The sequence below is a fragment of the Sebastes fasciatus genome, chromosome 23, assembly GCF_043250625.1.
Source record: "Sebastes fasciatus isolate fSebFas1 chromosome 23, fSebFas1.pri, whole genome shotgun sequence".
NCBI lineage: Eukaryota > Metazoa > Chordata > Actinopteri > Perciformes > Sebastidae > Sebastes > Sebastes fasciatus.
In genome coordinates, this window is record NC_133817.1 from 4,816,218 (window position 1) to 4,835,211 (window position 18,994).

An 18,994-nucleotide genomic window follows, 5' to 3' on the forward strand; every position below is an offset into this window, starting at 1 on the left:
GCATGCGTTATTGTCATTAAAAAATTCAAATTCAAAAGATGGTTAATAATAGATTATGACTAATGCAACCACTGGTTTGATGTTTTAAACATGAATATCTGCAAAAAATAGCAGCATATGTCTCAGAAAGCCAGATGAGCCTTAGGTTGCAAATGAGTTTCAGGAGTCTGACATAAACTTGTATGTTATTTAAACTGTCACCGCTCTGCCCGTCTGGAGACTGTCACTATATGTAAATGTGACATTTTATGGTCTGTCTGAAGTCGTCCGTATCAGTCACAGTGGTTATTATTTGAAACATGGCACACCACTGAGGGCTTCTGTGGAACGTCATGCACCCAGCGATGACATTTACATCGATGCCAACCAAACATATGGACTCATTAAGAGGAAAACTGATGGGATATATCTTAGTTTTTAATTACAAGTGCACAGCTGGTTCTTTTGATCATACAGGTCACATACATAAAAACATTTCAACAATTACAGTATCTTCTACTGTAGATGCCTTTTGGGTTCTGTACACACTTAAGACACAGCATTGCTTAAGGCAATATACCATATACATACTGTAGTTTACAGTATTAAAATAACAGCCATGAAGAACATCCCTGGAATGTGACATGTTCGGATGGACGGCGACTGCTTCCCCTTTGTAGTTTTAGAGAAAACAGCAAAAACCTATGAGCTTTGACATGTTCTGGGCCTGTGCTTTGGATCTTGAGTACACATGTTGTGGACAAACACAGGGATTCAACTGCAGAACCTTTAATGTCAGCAGAGCACAGTGGACTTTATTACAAGGTTTGTTTGAAGGACAGGCTGCGGGGATCTTTCTAGGGTTGACATGGGTTAAAGGGGACCTATTATGCTTTTGTGCTTTTTCCCTTTCCTTTAGTGCGTTATATAGTTTTATAGTGCATTTAAAAGGTCTACAAAGTTACAAAGCCCAAAGTCCACGTCAAAGGGAGTTACTCTCCCCCACAGAAACGCTGTTCCTTAACTGCCTCAAACACCTTTCTTGAAGTCCCGCCTTTTCTTCTGCAACAAGGTGATGTCATAAAGTAACACATTTGCATTACGGCTAGTTTGTCGCGCTCTCAAACAAAGCTAGCTAGATCGGAGTCCAAAGAGTTCGGTTTGGTTGGCTAATCACAACAGTGGACCAGCTGACCAATCAGAGCAGACTGGGCTTTTCGGGACGGCGGGGCAAGAGAGTGTGAAAAGAGGTGCTGCAGCGCAGCCGGTATGAGAAAAATAAAGCTTTTTTTTTAACAATAAAACATATAAACATGTTCCCATGGAAACCCAAAATACCAGTGTGCACCTGAAAATAAGCATAATAGGTCCTCTTTAAGGACAGTCGATCCACTTTTATATAATAGTAGTTCTCTGATCTTATTTCTCTTTGATCACTGCTGACAGAACAGTAACACACATGTGGGCCGAAGCACATCACAATATCCCCCAACAGACAAGATACAGAGAGGAAACCACGAATCTTCTTGTTAGACGTCAATAAATCCTTGAATTCTTTGCATGCTAAATAAGACAGCTTGCAGTTTGATGAAAGGATAAAATAAAAAGGTTGAGAACTTCACCGTATTAATGAAACATCTCATATCTCACCAGTATCCAGGATTATTTTCATCCGAACAAGCTCAAAAGTTTGGACGAGAAATCATGCGATAAGGCTCTCACGCTGAACATGATTTACCTCTTCCACGGGCAAGAGATATTGCACTTGGGGCCTTTTAGATGGAACATGATCAGAGAATTAGTAAAGAACACATTCCACATTAAATCAGTCACATTTCGTCCATTTCAGAGCCAAAGATTGAAACATTTACATGAGAAAAATGTACATTTCCTGTCATCAGACAGTAGTGTGGCTCTTCCCTAGCTGCTGATCTTGGTCAGCATCTTGTTGATGGCCTGTTTAACGTGCGTGGTGGAGCTGCGGCGTCTGGCCTTGCCCTGCACGGCCTTGCGGCGCCTTATCTCGCGGCACAGCTCGTGGAAAGCCTCGGCCACGGTGCCCCCCTCATTGGCGCATGCTGAACATTCGTAGAAGGCGCACGCCATTTCAGCCGCCAGCCGCTCGCCTTCCTCTGTGCCGACCTGCCGGACGTGGTCCAGGTCGGACTTGTTGCCCACGAGGACCAGAGGCACGTTTTTCGGCTTCTTCACCTCCTCTAGGAGACTACGGAGCGGCGCCACCTCCTCAAAACTTCCCCGGTCTGTGATGTCGTACACGATGACAAATCCTTCACCCCAACGCATGTGGCTCTCCTTCTGCTGGGTGTCCTCCTGAGATGAAGACAAAGATTTTGGTTACGAGCTCTCCTAAAATTTTGATTCTCAAAGGAGTAGTTCGATATTTTGGGAAATTCCCTGGCAGAGGATTATACAATAATATCGATACTGCTTTTATAAAAAAGCAAAAACGAGGTAAAAGCAAGGCCTTTCTAAAAAAAATTATTCCATAGGTGACAGTTTGAAGCCAGCAATTTTGGTCCCTGCACACTTCATCTTCCTTTTTGCATTTGAACAAAAAAATATTCCATCTTGGCATAATTGAATTTTTAGTTTACATATGTAACTCATCAAATTTAGTTTCTAATTTCTGACTCTTTCTCTCCGCTCTGTCCCACACCTGCCTACGCCAGAAAGTTAATTCTGCAGCCGTTTGAGGATTGTGAACATTCAGCAGGCATGTGCTCTTAATTTGATAGTGTTGAAATAGACACAGTCCCTCCGGTTATAACCACTTAACTGGTCGTGTGGCAGACTTTAAATCGTAACCTGACTGGAGGGAGGCACAGAGATCCTCATCTCATAATTAGTGTTAGAGGAAGCTTAAAAAAATCCCACATCCCTCCAGAGGAAAGACGAGAACGTTTGACGTTTGTATAGCTGACCGACTTTTGAACTTGCAATTTATGAGCTACCAAAGAAGACTCCACCTCCACAAATCATGATAGAGTTAGCACAACGCTTTGATACAATCAGAGTCAGGAGAGGCCTGACATTCAACGCAGCCGTGTCTGGAAACATTCAGACCGCATCCTAATGCCAGCTGAAAATAGACTACAATATAATGAGAGAGAGATGACTTGGCTGAAGTGTCGCAGGGGAAATCAGCCGCCAGCAGAACACCTACGCAGCACTGCAGCATATTTATCTACAGCTCGAGGACTTACGCAAGCTCTCCCTCATGGTCAGGACCATACAATGCTTCTGCCAGACTTACAGGAAATGGCCATGTTAAAGTGCCATTCAGTCTCATATCCACTCAAACAACTCTTTCCAAAATAAGTGTCAAAATCTGTAAGAACAGGCAGCAAAGGCAACATCACACCCGAGCAAGTTAGTGGAGCCATCTCACTTTTTTTTAAAGAAATATAAAAGTTAAACTCAAGTATTGATTGTTTGCAGTGTATGGCAGCTCTCCATGTCTAATATGCCTTCTGAAAATGTATGTGTCAGTTCTTCATTATTCATTCACCATCTCACTATTTCAGTAATATAGAAAATGTATGTGGTTTTCTATTACTTTTATTGGTAACCACACAATACTTTGCTGGCATAGAAGTAAGCAGTTGGAGAAGACGGAAAAAGCCCTTCATCAGGATGGACTTTATAGACTGCTTTCAGCATTTTTTCTGCTATTGAGTATACAATTTATTTGAAATTTTACAAATACATTATGTTATTTGAAAGCGTACAGAGGTACATATGTCACAATTGTTTTTTCAATGCGTTGGCGCGGGCGACAGCCGTTGCTGGAGGTATTATGCTTTCGGGTTGTCCGTCTGACCCGTTCTTGTGAACGCGATATCTCAGGAGTGCCTGGAGGGAATTTTTTTAAATTTAGCACAAAGGTCCACTTGGACTCCACGATGAACTGATTAGATTTTGGTGGTAAAAGGTCACCGACCTCACAAAACACGTTTTTGGCGAATTCATATGCTAATTATGAGAATTTGACAGAAGTGTCTAATAGGATAAAATGATGACATTTTGTACAGACATGGTTTTAAAGTGCAACTTGACTTGTTGGCGGAGGCATACAACCGCAAGGCGGTAATTCTAGTTCTTTTGGTTTTGTGCATGTGTTACCAGCAAATGTCTTTTGAGGTTTGAGAATAATTATATTGAGCTGCATCATGGGGAAGTGTAGTATCCAGTGCTTTTGATATTTGAACCATACTGGGACTAAAAGTCAGGATATCTCTGACTTTGTTGCATACATTTTTTACCATTCTTTTTTAAAACCTGTCTTTGGCAAGTCCCCCAACCTTATAGAATTACAATACTAAATCACTTTAACTGTAGACAACTTCAGATAATTTTAATTTACATCCATTACTTGTCTTGTGTTGATACTTCTTTGTTAGTACAGTACACTATCAGTATAAGTACCTCTATCAAGTACTGTACGGCACTATGATAATCCTTCCTCTCCTGTTAGTGTACGGTACAGCTTGGATGAGTTGAAGATGATGGTAGAGAGCTCAGGTCTTTATGTTTCTGTTTCGACAAAAGGTCGGATTAGGGACACATGGATAATTTGTCTCACCTGCCCTGCAGTGTCCAGAATCTCCATGGTGACGACCTCATCGTCAATGTTGGCTTGATGACGATATGTAGATTCTGTAAGACACAAAAGACAAGGAAAAAAGTTAATCCGTGCGCGCCTAGCTACCAATGTAGGGGTGTACATAGAAAATAACAGGGGGTGGCTATTTTGATGCCCTTCAGGCTCACTTAAGGTGGGCTGACCTTTTAAGGTGGACCAGCTCCTTTGAGTTTTGCTCAGCCCCTCAGCACTGCCTGCCTGTCCTTTGCTTCCAGCGAGTACTGCTGCCTAGCTGGAGACAGCCAGACCAAATACATCTGGCTTCAAACATCCCTTTAGAGACCTGTATGTGTGATATGGACATGACAGACCATGTTTTTCTGGACTAACAGAGGTCACAACAAGGAGACCCACTTTAGCTTTTGCCTGGCAGAAGGCAGACACTGCATTGTTTAAAAAGGACATCGCGTTACCATTTTCCTTGGTACCTTTTCCATTAAATCATTATCTTTCATTTTGGAGCCTTCAGTTTTCAGCAGGTTGTTGGACCTCCCCGGTTGCTGGATGAAGGCTGACTCTTGACCTGAGCTTCACCTCTAGCTGGTTTACAAAGCGGGATAAGAGCTTCTTATTCCTGGCACGGGAACACAGGTGTGAACTGTGGCTGTGACCTTTCATTCCATCTTGAACAGCACAGGCATTATCTGCCTGAATTGCCCCCCTTGTAAAAATCCCATCTGTGTAAACACCTCCCAGAGAGCACTGAAGCCCCTGAAACCCTCCTTGTAAAGAGAAAGATTCTGATGGATTTTGCCGTCATCTCAACCAGAGGGTTTAAGCCAGCGCTTTCTAAAGCTTTTTCACTTTGTCAAGTCTTACAATTGCTTTCACCTTGTGACTCATGTCCTTCCTGCTCTGCTAGTATCTTGATGTATGGTTCTCTTGTGATGGGAGGATATTAGAAAGCTTAGTAAGTCAAGAAATCAATAGTAAAATAAATCCCCAGACTTCCGTATTTTCTTTAGGAGAAATTACAACATCTTGTTCCTTCCATCATTTTTTAATGAAAGAACAACATATCTTCTGATGCAGTTGTTCATCTTTTGCGCCGTCACCAAGCATGTTATGTTGCATAGTACATTATTGTGCAACTAAAACAACTCCTTGGTCATAGTATTTTATGCATCATATTGCTTGTTTATGCTCCAAAATGTAATTAAAATGACACATTATCTGCGTGGAAAAATTATTGTGACTTTTACGAATACTACTTCCACTTTGGAACTCTATTGTATGTCTTTGATGAATCCAAACTAACCAAATTAAAACCAAAATAATGAATTAATGATTTTAATGAATTAAAACAATTAATTAATTCTAAAACTTTTAAATGACCCTTTCCCCTTCATGACTAAATTGTTGAATCCGTACCAGCTGTAGTGAAAGCCACATCAGTGATACTAAACACCTGTCAAAAAGATGTTCAGATTCTCATCGAAAAAGAGTCAAAAATAGCAGAATCTGAGCTTGTTGTTGCTCCAGTCTCTGCACGTCCTACCCGCTGTGTCCCAGGTGCGCTCACCTCTCCGGGGGATAAACTGCACCCTGTGACGTAAATGTCAGAGAGAACCAGAAGTGGAAGCAGAGTGGCGATTTATAGCTGTTTGGCTGGAGGCATGTGGAGAACCAGAGTCTTACGCGGTGACCCGTGGGACAGCCTATTTCAGGAGTCATCACTCTATCAGCTGCAGACAGCGTCTAATCTGTCCACGTCCACCCTTCTGTGTGTTTGTTGCTAAATGCACTGACATGGGGCCGGGCCGGGATGATTTAACCAGCCTCACCATCCCATCTAAAGGCCTCGGAGAGAAACAAAAGCAGTAATTTTCCTGGCAGCAAGCAATTCTTCCCTCATAATTCAAAACCCCCTCACTGCCTGAGGGCTATTTTGGCAGAAGGTAGAAAGAAAGTGTCACGCCAAACTCAAAGTGTCAAAACTGGAAACAGAATCAAGTTTTGTTGATATAGCGTGTAAAATCGTTTCGCTCTTACACATGCTTTACAGTACTTGTTCATACCAGGAATTCCCTCTGCGCTATGTGATACAACTTTAAGCACTGTTGCTGTTGTGATGCCAAACCACAGCAGAAGTAGCAGAGTTAATTTCTGTTGTGCCAAAGGAGATTAGATTCTGTAACTGGATGGTGCGCACAGACAGAAATGACTAATGCAATATATTGTGGCCATCTGCATTGTGGTCATCTTGTAACACTGTCAGCAGATGATTTAGCACATCTAGCCATTACTTATGCACATATTCATGTCCTCTTTTTGCATCATTTATGATGATGCAGGAACACCCGATGCCACAGTTTGATGATACGTGCAACAAACAAGCCGACTCACACAGTTTACCACATTATCTCCCTTCTTTGCTGACGTAGCATTGGTGAAGTCACCCACAGGTGTCTGAAAGAACATTTAATGCCTTGATTTGTGAATTTGGTACTTGCTCACTAGAGCCCGAAAATGCAAATTTGGTGTCAGACACCTGTCAGTTTAGCACTCCAAAACATAACTTAGGTTTAATATAAGGGCTGTCAATCGATTCAAATATTGAATTCATTGTATGTTTGGCCATAGTTAATCGTGATTAATCACACATTTGTTATCTGTTCAAAAGGAAACTTAAAGGGAGATTTGTCAAGTGTTTAATACTCTTATCAACATGGGAGTGGACAAATATGCTTGTTTTATGCAAATGTATGTATATATTTGTTATTGGAAATCAATTAACAACACAAAACAATGACAAATATTGTCCAGAAACCCTCACAGCTACTCCATTTTGCATAAAAAATATGCTCAAATCACAAGGAAACACTTGTGGGTACCCATAGAACCCATTTTCATTCACATATCTTGAGGTCAGAGGCCAGTTTTGGAGTTTGGAGCGTTATTTAGCCTCCTTCTTTGGCTAAATCTGGCATGGTCTTTGGTTTGGAGGAAACCATGATTGCCTGGTCCTGCACTGAATGGACTACATTTCCCAACAGACACCAGTGATTCCTCATTGTTGAAAAGAACATCTGAGCTTGCTCATAACTCTGATCAAAGTGAATAGGTAGATAATAAAAAAGGGATTTGAATGGTGAAAGGCATATTGAAATAGATCCAGCCCACGTTCTGGCAGTAATCTTGCATCTTTAAGACCGCTCTGCACGCACCTGTATGATGTGCCCATAATAGTTTTTTTGTTTTTTTTAAAAGTTTTTTTTTTTGGTATTTATTGATAGGACAGTGGATAGAGTGTTGGAAAGGGGGAGAGAGAGAAATGACATGCGGAAAGGACCACAGGCCGGATTCGAACCCGGGTTCACCGCTGCTAGGACTGAGCCTTGGCCATACATGGGCGCCCGCTCTACCGACTGAGCTAGCCAGGCACCCCATAATAAGGTTTTAATAATGTGTCGACCACTTCATGGGTAATTTCAGCCAGGCAGTCTGATTGGTCACAGACACCCTCCAGCTGGGCTTTTATTCCCATTATGCAGCTCAAGCTGTGCTTTCTTGGTTCCGACGCCAACTCTCGGGGTAATCAAGGAGGCAGTTATTGCTCTTTTCTGCCTTTTTCTCTTTTTTTTTTGTGGCTAAATCATGTGCACTACTTGAAGTTAGTACAGTACACATGTTTTGTGAAGCTGGTACACACAGTACCAATACACTACATTACAAAAGGTTATTTAGGGGTATTATTGCTGTGCTATACTCCGAGGACAGACAGGTTAGCAGGTTAATAACAGGTGCCAGTGTCCTGCCCTTAAGTTCCCTCTATGCCGAACAAAAACAAGTCAATCAATACCTGGAAAAATAAGTGTTCCTGCTAAAAGTACCTCACCAACCTGCCAGCCATATGTTGTGATGTGAAGCGGAGGGCATAATGGCTTTGAGATGGCGATCATTTTGTCGTTACATGAGGTGGTTGATTTAAAAAGGAGAGAAAATGCTCCCTAGTGTGGTAATTGCACTCTACTGAGATGCTGCACCTTATTATGTTAAAAAAAAATAATAGATATGGTATTGAATAGAGCACCATGTGAGCAATGCTGAGGCTCTGACCTGTTGTGTACAGCCAGGAAATGAAAAGCACCATACAGAGGAGATGTGATGTCTTTGTGCCCTGTAACTACAGTGTCGGGAATTGGCTCCATCTGCATCAGAATATAAAAAGGCCAATTCTATATTGCTCTGACGAGGGCAGAAAAAAAATAACGGTTCTGCATAAAACCTGATTGCATCGCTTTGAATTGTGCTTTTGGAATAACCAAAACTAATTTAATTTGCTGCATGATTACTGTCTTAATTTCTTATGAATATTTTCTATGTGTTTTTTTTATCCTGATACTGTTCCTTATTTTCACACCTTTTGGTATAGCAAAAACTCTTGAGAATAGGTATTTGTATATAATTCCATAAAGGAATAGATCAACATTTTTGGATATATGCTTATTTGCACTCTTGGCAAGTGTTAGATGAGGAGATTAATACCACTATCATATCTGTATGCTAAATAATAAGCTACAGCCAGCAGGTGGTTAGCTTAACTTAGCATAAAGGCTAGAAGCAAAGGAAAACAGCTAGCCTGACTCTAGCAGTGGTAAAAACAGAATCACCAGCATGTCTAAAGCTCACTAAATACTTCATCTTGTTTAATTTGTGTAAAAACGTAAGTATGAAAACGTCACTTTGTAGCTTAAAGACTTGCGTGCTGAAACAATTTCTTTCCGGGCCGGAAGAGACTTTAGGAAGTCACTGTTCCAACACGTATCTTCCTATAAAAACATCAATTGACATTTTTACACTTTTTGTACAGAAAACAAGATACAACATAATAATTAGTGTGATTTATTTGCCAAGCCACCTGTGTGCCTCTGTGTCCTGTCTTTATGCTAAGCTACTGCTGCAGGCGTTAGCTTCATATTTAGCATACAGACATGAGTGGCATCTATGCTCGCCTTCAAATATTATATGTCTAGGGCTTTTATTATGAAAGGTAAGAATGGAAGGAGTGGATCTTCTTCTGCACTGCCTTTTGTCAAGGTTGAAACGAGTGTTGCGATTTGCTGTCTTGGTTCGGACTACGGTGCCTCCGTGTTGCTGTTTTATAATCCTTATAAATACAGGCGCAACTCAACCCATTCCATTCAACATGATTGGTTGAAGCTCAGGAAAATCTAAAAAATACGTCACTTTTCGTCGCACAAAAAATAAAATAAAAACGCTCCCGGTGTGCAAAGGCCTTAACTCTCAGCAAGAAAGCGAGTAATTCCCAAAATGTCAAACTATTACTTTGACAAGGATACAATATGTGTTTACAAGATGTTAGAATAGATGTGGTAGTAGTAGCAGTAGTGGTTTCAGCAGCAGAAGTAGTGGTACATGCTGTAGTGTTGATGGCAACAGCAGTAGTAATAGTAGTACCAGTGGTCATAGTAAAAGAAACAGATATCTTGTTGTCTTACCGAGTGTCGGGTCGTACTCCCAGATGAAGCGTCTGGTCAGAAATCTCACCACCAAAGCTGCAGAACACAACAAATAATAACATGTTCAGAATATGAAAACAGCACAAGAAAAACTCACCAGGGAAGTCTTCATGAATTTAGAATTTATTCAGAATTTATGTAGAATTATAGGATTTTTTTATACTGCATATTGTGTCTTGAGTGCGGATTTCACTGCATAAAAAATAAACTTGAATAGAGCTGCAACGATTAATTGATTAGTTGTCAACTATTAAATGAATCACCAACTATTTTGATCATTGATTAGTTGGAGTATTTGTTTAAGGAAAAAGTCAAAATTCTCTGATTCCAGCTTCTTAAATGTGAATATTTTATGGTTTCTCTTTTTGACAGTAAACTGAATGTCTTGGAGTTGTGGACAAAACAAGATATTGTGGACATCATCTTGGGCTTTGGGAAATTTTTCACCATTTTCTGACTTTTTATAGCGCAAACAACTAATCGATTAATCGAGAAAATAATCAACAGATTAATTAGCAATGAAAAGAATCGTTAGTTGCAGCCCTAATCTCGAAGTGCTTGACCATCAGTTTATAACAATGCTGATTGTATCAGGCTGTGGTCCTAATATCCACATCCACTGACAATATGTCTACTCTAATAGCTAATCAGCTGTGGATAACCACCAAGAGGCCAAACCACTTTAATATAATTCTCATCTAAATGCTAATACCTATTTGAAGAGCTCCAGATCATTAAGGCAGAGTTCAAACAGCCTTCAGGATGAAACATCGGCTATCAAAGTTCACCATGAGAGAATTCTCTTATGAGGGGTAGTTAGCCTCCTCTTTACAGCATCAACCTTCATCACAAATAAACAAAACAACATCCCCAGTAGGCCACTGACTCACTCTCCTAATGATTTACCATCAACAAGCAATCTGCTGCACGGAAATGTTGATCTCTTTCATTCAGACAGAGTTAGGAGGTCGTTACCTGTGAACCAAACCATCTGTGTGCTCTTTGCTCATTTGAAATGTGGACTCTTTTGAGGAAAGTCTGCATCAAGTGTGCCGGCTCTGTGATACGGTTCGTACTTGGCTGTCTTTCCCAGCAGCACTTTTCATCTGGAAGCCAAGATCCACTCTTCCATTTGATTTGTCGCATCAATAGGACCACACAACCCCCCCCCCATGCCTTCTCTGCTGCTTTTTGTTTTGTTACCATCCCCTGGTACTTCACAACTGACTACGACAGTGTATTCTAATTAAGACAACAAGCATCGTGCTCCTCTTCACCCAGCAGGACGTCACTGCAGGAACTGTGCCTCAGTAGTGTCGCAGTTATTTCTATCTCCCTTTAGTTGGGTTAATGGGTAGGCATGGTGCCGCTGAGACTCTAATGTAAGCATAAGCAAACATTCATACAGTATGCAGCTATTTATTCATGTGTTTCCCAGAGAAAATAAATCATATATATGATATAAAAAGTTAAAGGAATGGTTGATACTGAAATTAAATATGGAGCTAGAGCCAGGAGGTGATTAGCTAAGCTTAGCATAAAGATTGGAGGAAAGAGGGGGAAACGGCTAGCCTGGCTTTGTCCAAATTATATGACAATATGTTTGTCATTACAGTAGGGATGCCACAGTGAGGACATTTTCCCACTGGTTAACAAACTCGTGACAACACGGGTGTTACAGATTATACACAGTTTAAAAGAAAAGCTATCCGTCAATGCCGATCAATATCTGTAGAGCGCCAACTTTGATCTTTAACATCGGATGGCTGTGTGTCTGGCCTCTCTGGTCGAGCTTTCGCTGCAGGCACGTAGCAGAGCAGTAGTCGTCATCTCCAGCAATTCCAAGAGCGGAGGTTAATTTCTCAACTACAAAGGTGGACCTTTTTGACCTCTGAGATGACTTCTGTGTACTTACTTGTAGTTTTACTGCTCACGAATGCATACGAAAAATAAGGATTTGGTAAGACCTTAACACCAGCAACACCGGCTACCGCGGTAAACCTACATTACAGATGTATTTTTACAGGCTAAGCTAGGCTAACCTCGCTGTAGCTCCATAGATAAAGCTCAGTGGTACTCACTCTTGGAAAGCAAATACGCTATTTTCCCAAAATGTCTATCTATGTCTGTCTACCATGTTTTAATACGACCACAGGTCTATCTAAAGTTTGCTAACATTAGCCACTGTAAGGGTCGGTTTATACACAATCAGAAATCAGTTGTTACTAACGGTTGCACTCAAAGGCAAAGTGAAAAGCCGTCCGTACTACACTTTCCAGGAGTTTGCATACCTCTATAGAACCCCCCCTTTTTGGGGGTTAATTGTTTGCTTAAACACACCAACAAGCAAGTGTTCACACCTTCAGTCCGCTTCTCTGCGGGAGCTGTCATGTGCCTGAGTGACTCCCTATGGACCTGAGTGGTCCACTTGAATCCAGGCGTGTATCTGTGTCCTCATGTCAAGTTGCTGAACTGCTGCTTGTATCAAAGAGACAATAGGGGAAACGGCTCTGACTTTGAACTGTGAAAAAAAACACATCCATCTTGGCCAGGCCTTTTTTCCGCTCATAATTAGCCACGACAAGGAACGGGAAGGAAATCTATTATGTCGACATAGAGTGTCGCTGCCACGTTTCATTACGCGCCTAAAGAACTCAAGTCCAGTCTTTGAGCTCGGGGCCGTGTTTGATGATTGCTGAGAGCCTGGTGCTCAAATGTTTTAATTTGTCTTTCGCACTTATGGAGTAGCTGTGGAAAGCTTCACCGTAGTCTCTCTTTACTAGCCAAAACACGTCTTTTACTTTACAGTGTTACATCAGTTTGTTCACTAGCATGTGTCCAGTGAATGGACTCAATACAACATGTATAGAGAGACAGGCATGTCTTTTCATGGAAGAGTGTGTCATGCAACTTTCAATTATTCCCCGAATGCACTCAAAGCAGAACAGCAGCAGATAATTTGTCACGCTGTAGATAAGGCGGACTGACGTGCGCGTTTCTTCTCCAGGCATATTTACTCCTCTTGTTGCTGAGTGAGTTTCCCACTGAGGTTATTTCGTGCTGTTTCTGCTACAGTGGCCTGGATTCCAGGTGGACAGAACAACCAATGGGGTGTGAAGTCCATTCCTCATTAGAGGTAACTGTATCTCCTGCTTTTCACTGCCGCTAGAAGAAATGTACACACGGAAGAGAGGAGCCTTTGTTAACGTGCGTCAATATGGACATTGTGGCCCAGATTCTCTACAGGTTTGCAGAGGGAATAATGTGCTCAGTATCAGCGAGCTGACCGGATCACAAAGGCAGGCGATTCACTGGCTGTGTGCAGTGAGAGGAAAGCTGATAACAGCGCTGGTAAAAGAAATGAAGCCTCTTTGCACCTGTCACGGTCATACATATCGCTACTGTGGAAAGCTCCAGGCACCGGTTTTTGTTTTTGTTCATTTTTCGATTTAATTGAAGGATTACGTTGATTAAATTGGAGCCAAACTTTTAAAACTCCCTGATTTACTGCAGCACATATGAATTATTTTGAAAGGCTGTGTTAAGACATGGCATTAAACCTTGCACGCCAGCTGGATTCTCGCGATGTCACAATATCACGCGGAAATTACGGGATTACATATCGCACGAAATTCCATCTTGTCAGGCTTCAAGTAGTGCTTTTGTGTCCGACAAGCCAGTGCATGGACCAAACGGTCCTGTGAGGAGCTGCGTGTGCGTGTGCGTGTGCGTGTGCGTGTGTGACGACACAGAGAGGTGACTCTTAAAGAGGTTAGCATGGATGCTGCAATAGCATCAGTTATATCCGAACCGGAGTGTACTCCTTCATTGAAAGGAACTTTTCTCGATGGAAAAGATGCTTTCGCTCTTCTCCTGACTGGCTTCGGCAAGAGTTTGATGGACAGATGGTTCATCCAATCACCTGCCAAGTATTTATACAGAAAGAGAGGAGAATTGACAGAGCGTTTTGTCTTTTTTATGATCGTAGCTGCCGTTTTATTTTATTTCACAAACCTCACGTTGCATAACATTACGTTACAACATCTCTCCAAAACTAAAACGGTAAACGACTCATTTTACTTTAATATTTCAATAAACCAATATTAACATACAGAGATTGAAGAAAACTCAGATCTCTACTTAAGTAAAAGTAGTAATACTACAGTGTAAAATACTTGCTACAAGTAAAAGTCCTGCATTCAAAATATTAGGCTACTCAAGTAAAAGTATTAGCACCAATATGTATTTAAAGTACCAAAAGTAAAAGTACTCATTATCCAGAATAATATATATTATATTATTGTATTCTAATTATTGATGCATTAAAGTGTTCATCACTTTAATGTTGCAGCTGGTAAATGTGGAGCTCATTTTAATGAATTTATATACTGCTAGGTAGTTTAATCTATAATAATACATCATCATTTATTAGTTAATTATATTTTGTATTAATAACCTGAATCTGCAAAGTAACTAAAGTTATTAAATTTATAAAACTTAGTTGTTTATGAGAGGAAAAAAGACGGTATCGGACTGGTATCTGTGTAACAAACCATCTGGCGGGTCAGGTTAAAAATGTGTATATGATGGCGATACCAATGGAGTGCTGCATTTCATACCTTTTTTTTTCTACATCATTCAATACCCGTCATGTGAATTGGAAAGAGACGTTGTTTGCTCAAACAGTGAGGTTTTGGAGGACTTGTTTGTGCCACAGTTTGATTTGCATACATTGCTTAATGGATAAAAAATAAAACCCAGTGTTCTTGGCTGAGTCACAAAAATTGCACTAAACACCTGCATCTCTGAAACACAAATGTTCCCCTGGAGCAGGGACGCTGTTGAAAGCTGCAGGGTTGCGCTGGTGTTTTTGGCTGTCAGGTTTGTTGTGCTACATATTTACACAATGATTCAAAATTGGTCAAAAGCTATCTTTAAAGTGTGAGCCGTGCATGAAACATTAATGGCAGTGTTGCCTCCAACACACAGTGTGCTACTTATGGCTGTTTGAGAAATTCCCCGCCTGAGCTTTTGCCACATAATATCTGGTGTCTGGCATGCTGACAATATCAATACCTGGTTGCCTTCTGGAGGCGGGTTGTTGTGTTTCTCATGTTCTCAACAACTTCATATTTCCCAATAAATACTGCAGCTGAAGTCTGAGGCGAACACCTCCCGCGGATGATGTGTTTGACAGAAATCTGAAAACTCGGCACTCCTCCATCTATCCACTCAGAGCAGTGGCGGCGGCCCTGTGAAGTCTGGGCTGGAGAATTTGATCAAGTCTGATCAGATTTTTTCCAAAAGCCGCTTTTGTCCAAAGTGACCTAATCACATTAGCAGCAGAATGTTGGACTAATTGCAAACAAAGCAGGAGCAATTAGCGGCACCCATGGTCCTGTTCTGAGCCGGCACCGTGTTACTCATTGAACAGTCTCTATTGATTCCCCTGCGGCCATCAGACGGACACCCACGGCTCTTTGGTTCCCTTCGGCCACAAAAACACCTCTTTACTGGCTGACGAGTGGAGCTCTCCCGGAGCTGTGCAGCTGCAGTCAAGTTTTCTACCTATTGTGTTCATGCTACATCAGGTCATATCATAGAGGCCAGCGGTGCAGATAAGACTGCAAAGGGACTGAATCTGATTTTTGACATCTGTTTTACTTAGGGCTGTCAAAGTTAATGTGATAATAACATATAAAATAGCAATGTTGTGTGAGTCAGCTTTCTCAAGTCACTCATGATCAACTTATTGTGAGTTTTCTTTATTTTTTTTAATCGAGATACAAGATAAAATCCTATATCGTCCCATGCCTAACTGTATGTAGGTTCTATGGCAATGCTTGTTATCAGCCTAAAAAGCATACATTAAGACATTCCACTTTCTGTAAGTTAAACGTTTTAACCTTTTTTCTCAGCTTCAGTGTTCCTGCAGTTACTGCTCTCTGCCTTTGTAGGACAGTATTGATGAAAAACGCCCTGTTTAATGCAGCGTACATTCAGACATTTGATGCTCAGTGACTTCTTGAGTAACTTCATCTCTATTAAGCTGCTGAGAGCTCAGAAATATTAAGAATGCAAGAAATTTAAGAAATTCATCAGTAACATAAAATCTCCAGCAAGACCTCAGATAAATAATGAAGAAAGATCCAATTTAACTGTCCATAGAAATATTATCATGACATAGATTATTATGATGTGCTGATTGATGTCACCAGACTTGCTCCTTTGCTGGCAGGAAATGCAGTTTTTCCTCCTGTTTTACGTGAATAGAAGAGGGGTGAATCATTAACCAGGCGAGCTGTTTCTGGGGTTTTATTGCATTTCTGTCAGATGAAATGCAGACAGTCGCTGCCCTGCTGTTATGTTGGAAGACAGGAAGCGACAATTTGCACACAATGTGGCCCCAAATGCTTGTAAAGGACTTCTGAAATATGATGTTAACAGGAATCTTGAATCTGTGCAATGAATATGCCCTACATACTTATCCTCTACTCTCCAAAACACAATTGACTTTTTTGTTCCAATTACGTCAAGCAGTTTGAGACTGTGAGACTCATTACTAGCTTGAATGACTATGAAATTACCTTTTGTAGCAGGCCATCATCTCTAATCAATATCCTCACCACTTATTACCAAAGATGCTGAGAACAGGCTTCGAGATTGCTCCACTTTGTGCACTGATTATTGATTTATGATTTCCTGCAAATCCACTTGGCAGTTAAAAGGATACTGAGATAATTAGGACACTTTAGTCCTGCGGCTTTGCAGAGCTAGTCTTGTCCCAGCTCAAACATTTACCCTGAACATCTGTAGTAGGGAGGTCACGGGAACTCCTAACTTTGTTACCAAGTCGATGCCAAAGTTGTTAAAACGTCATGGTACTCGCTTTTCTACAGTACTGTCAGGGCTCTAGACTAACGTTGTCCCGTCGTCCTGGAGACGATAGAACATTTCACTGATAATGCTGCATTATGACCAACAAATCTGTGTTAATTGGCAGAAGGAGAGCTGGTTAAAGTTAGCTGTTAGCAGCCGGTGGGCAGCACAGTCCTGCTTGGCTAAATAACCGAGCTAACAGCTAACGTACCATAGACTGTATATAAGAAGTGGACGTAGTCACCGTGACGTCACCCATTGGTTTATGGTTTTTCAAGCCTCAAGTTCAGCATTCTGGCCGTCGCCATCTTGGTTCTTTACAACCAGATGTGACACGAGAGGGTGAAGCTAAGTCCAACGATCAGTCTGAATAAGACATTTTTAGGCGACCAAAATGGTTATAAATAACTTTCCTGAACTGAAAACACACTGTGAAAGGCTTGAAGTTGTAAGATGAAAACAACTCCCAGACCGGACAACGTTGTGATAGCGACGTGTCAATGACAAGGTGGCCACGCCCTAAAGCATCCCCTACTTTATGGTCTATTTGACTCTAAATTAGAACCATAATTTACTAAATGAACATCATGCTGTATTGAAGAAGACTTGAAACTAGAGATTGAGACCATTAACTCATGTTTACATTGTTTACTGAGGTAATAAATCAAGTCAGCAGTAGGCTCATTTTCTCATAGATTTGCACACAATCAGACTCCTTTTTACAACCAGAGAAGTCGCCCCCTGCTGCTTCCGCATTGGCTTCACTTTTCAGACCCCGGAGTTGCCCACTGTAATGTACGGAGTTACATTATGATGCGTTCAAGCTTCAGTAAAAATGAGTATGGCAAAGGTAAATTACAACATCATCATCATGTGTTCAAATGTAATCTTGAGGCGGATCATCAGGATGCAAACTTCATTTGCAAAAACCAGCATGCAAGTGGTAGTAAAGGAGTGAATGTTGAAGTACTGTACATGTGATTTATAGTTTTGTATTTGTTTTTGACTGTGGTATCGAATTGGTTTTGAGAATCATGGAAATTCACTGGTATTGGTATCGACTACTAAATTTCTGGTATCGTGACATCGCTAATCTATAGAGCTTTAGCATTTATACAAGGTGCTACTGGACTAAATTACTTCCACTGAAGGATAATTAAAGCAAACAAGAGGATGTGAACCAAAGGATAGACACAGGAGAAGGTTGCTTCCAGAGTTCACACAGATTTATTCAACCTTTTTTATTGATGTGACCGATACAGTGTTACTTAAAAGTACTGTGATAAATCTGTTGGAATGCTGGCAGCAGCATATTCTCCTTTTTTTTTTTTTGCTATTTCTTGCAAGATAAAGCAGATGGAATCACATTTTTACATTGTGTCTGAATGATATAAAAGCTCAGCCAGCATTTTTCTTCTGTGTAAATATATACATGCATTATAGTATGGGAGTGTTTCTTCACACACAGAGACGTGACAGTCCTTATGCACGAAACAGGCAAATAGATTAGCTGCAAAAGCACCCAGACCACTTCCTGAACAGGAGGTCAGGCCACTGTTCCCAGTTTCAGAGCTTTCCCAGAGTTCCTTTCACCACCAGTCTCCCCCTGGGGCACGTCTGCATCCCTAACCACCAACACCAAGCCTCTCTGGAACTGCTGGATAGACAAACTAGATTTTTCACTATAAGGAAATGTATTTATGTCTGAGGAACAGGAACTTCTGGGAGTCTCCACGGTGCCAAGGGAAATATTCAATCTCTGTCTGCTGCCAAATATAAATGAGATCAAGTCAGACATCTTATCTTCTCGACCTCTTTTCCAGATCTGATTAGAGCTCGCCTATCAGGCTCCATTCATATTTATTCTAGGATTCAACCAGTACCCTTTTAAGAAGGGATGTGGGAAGTCTAAAGTGAGCACAGTAACAATAACACACAAGGCAACAGTAAACATGTCATCTCTCACGAGTTATGGCGTCACTGTCTGGGC

The 18,994-nt window shown here is 41.1% G+C and overlaps 1 protein-coding gene across 1 annotated transcript in view; it reads right to left on the reverse strand.

Moving 5' to 3' along the window:
* Nucleotides 1-410: 410 nt before the first annotated feature.
* rerg (RAS-like, estrogen-regulated, growth inhibitor) overlaps nucleotides 411-18,994 on the reverse strand; it is a 42,102-nt gene continuing 23,518 nt past the window's right edge. The window contains exons 3-5 of the mRNA XM_074625300.1: nucleotides 10,105-10,161; nucleotides 4,583-4,656; nucleotides 411-2,310 (exon numbers count right to left, since the gene is read on the reverse strand). Coding sequence (XP_074481401.1) covers nucleotides 1,900-2,310; nucleotides 4,583-4,656; nucleotides 10,105-10,161 — 542 coding nt within the window. The 3' untranslated portion in view covers nucleotides 411-1,899. The remainder of the gene's footprint in view (nucleotides 2,311-4,582; nucleotides 4,657-10,104; nucleotides 10,162-18,994) is intronic.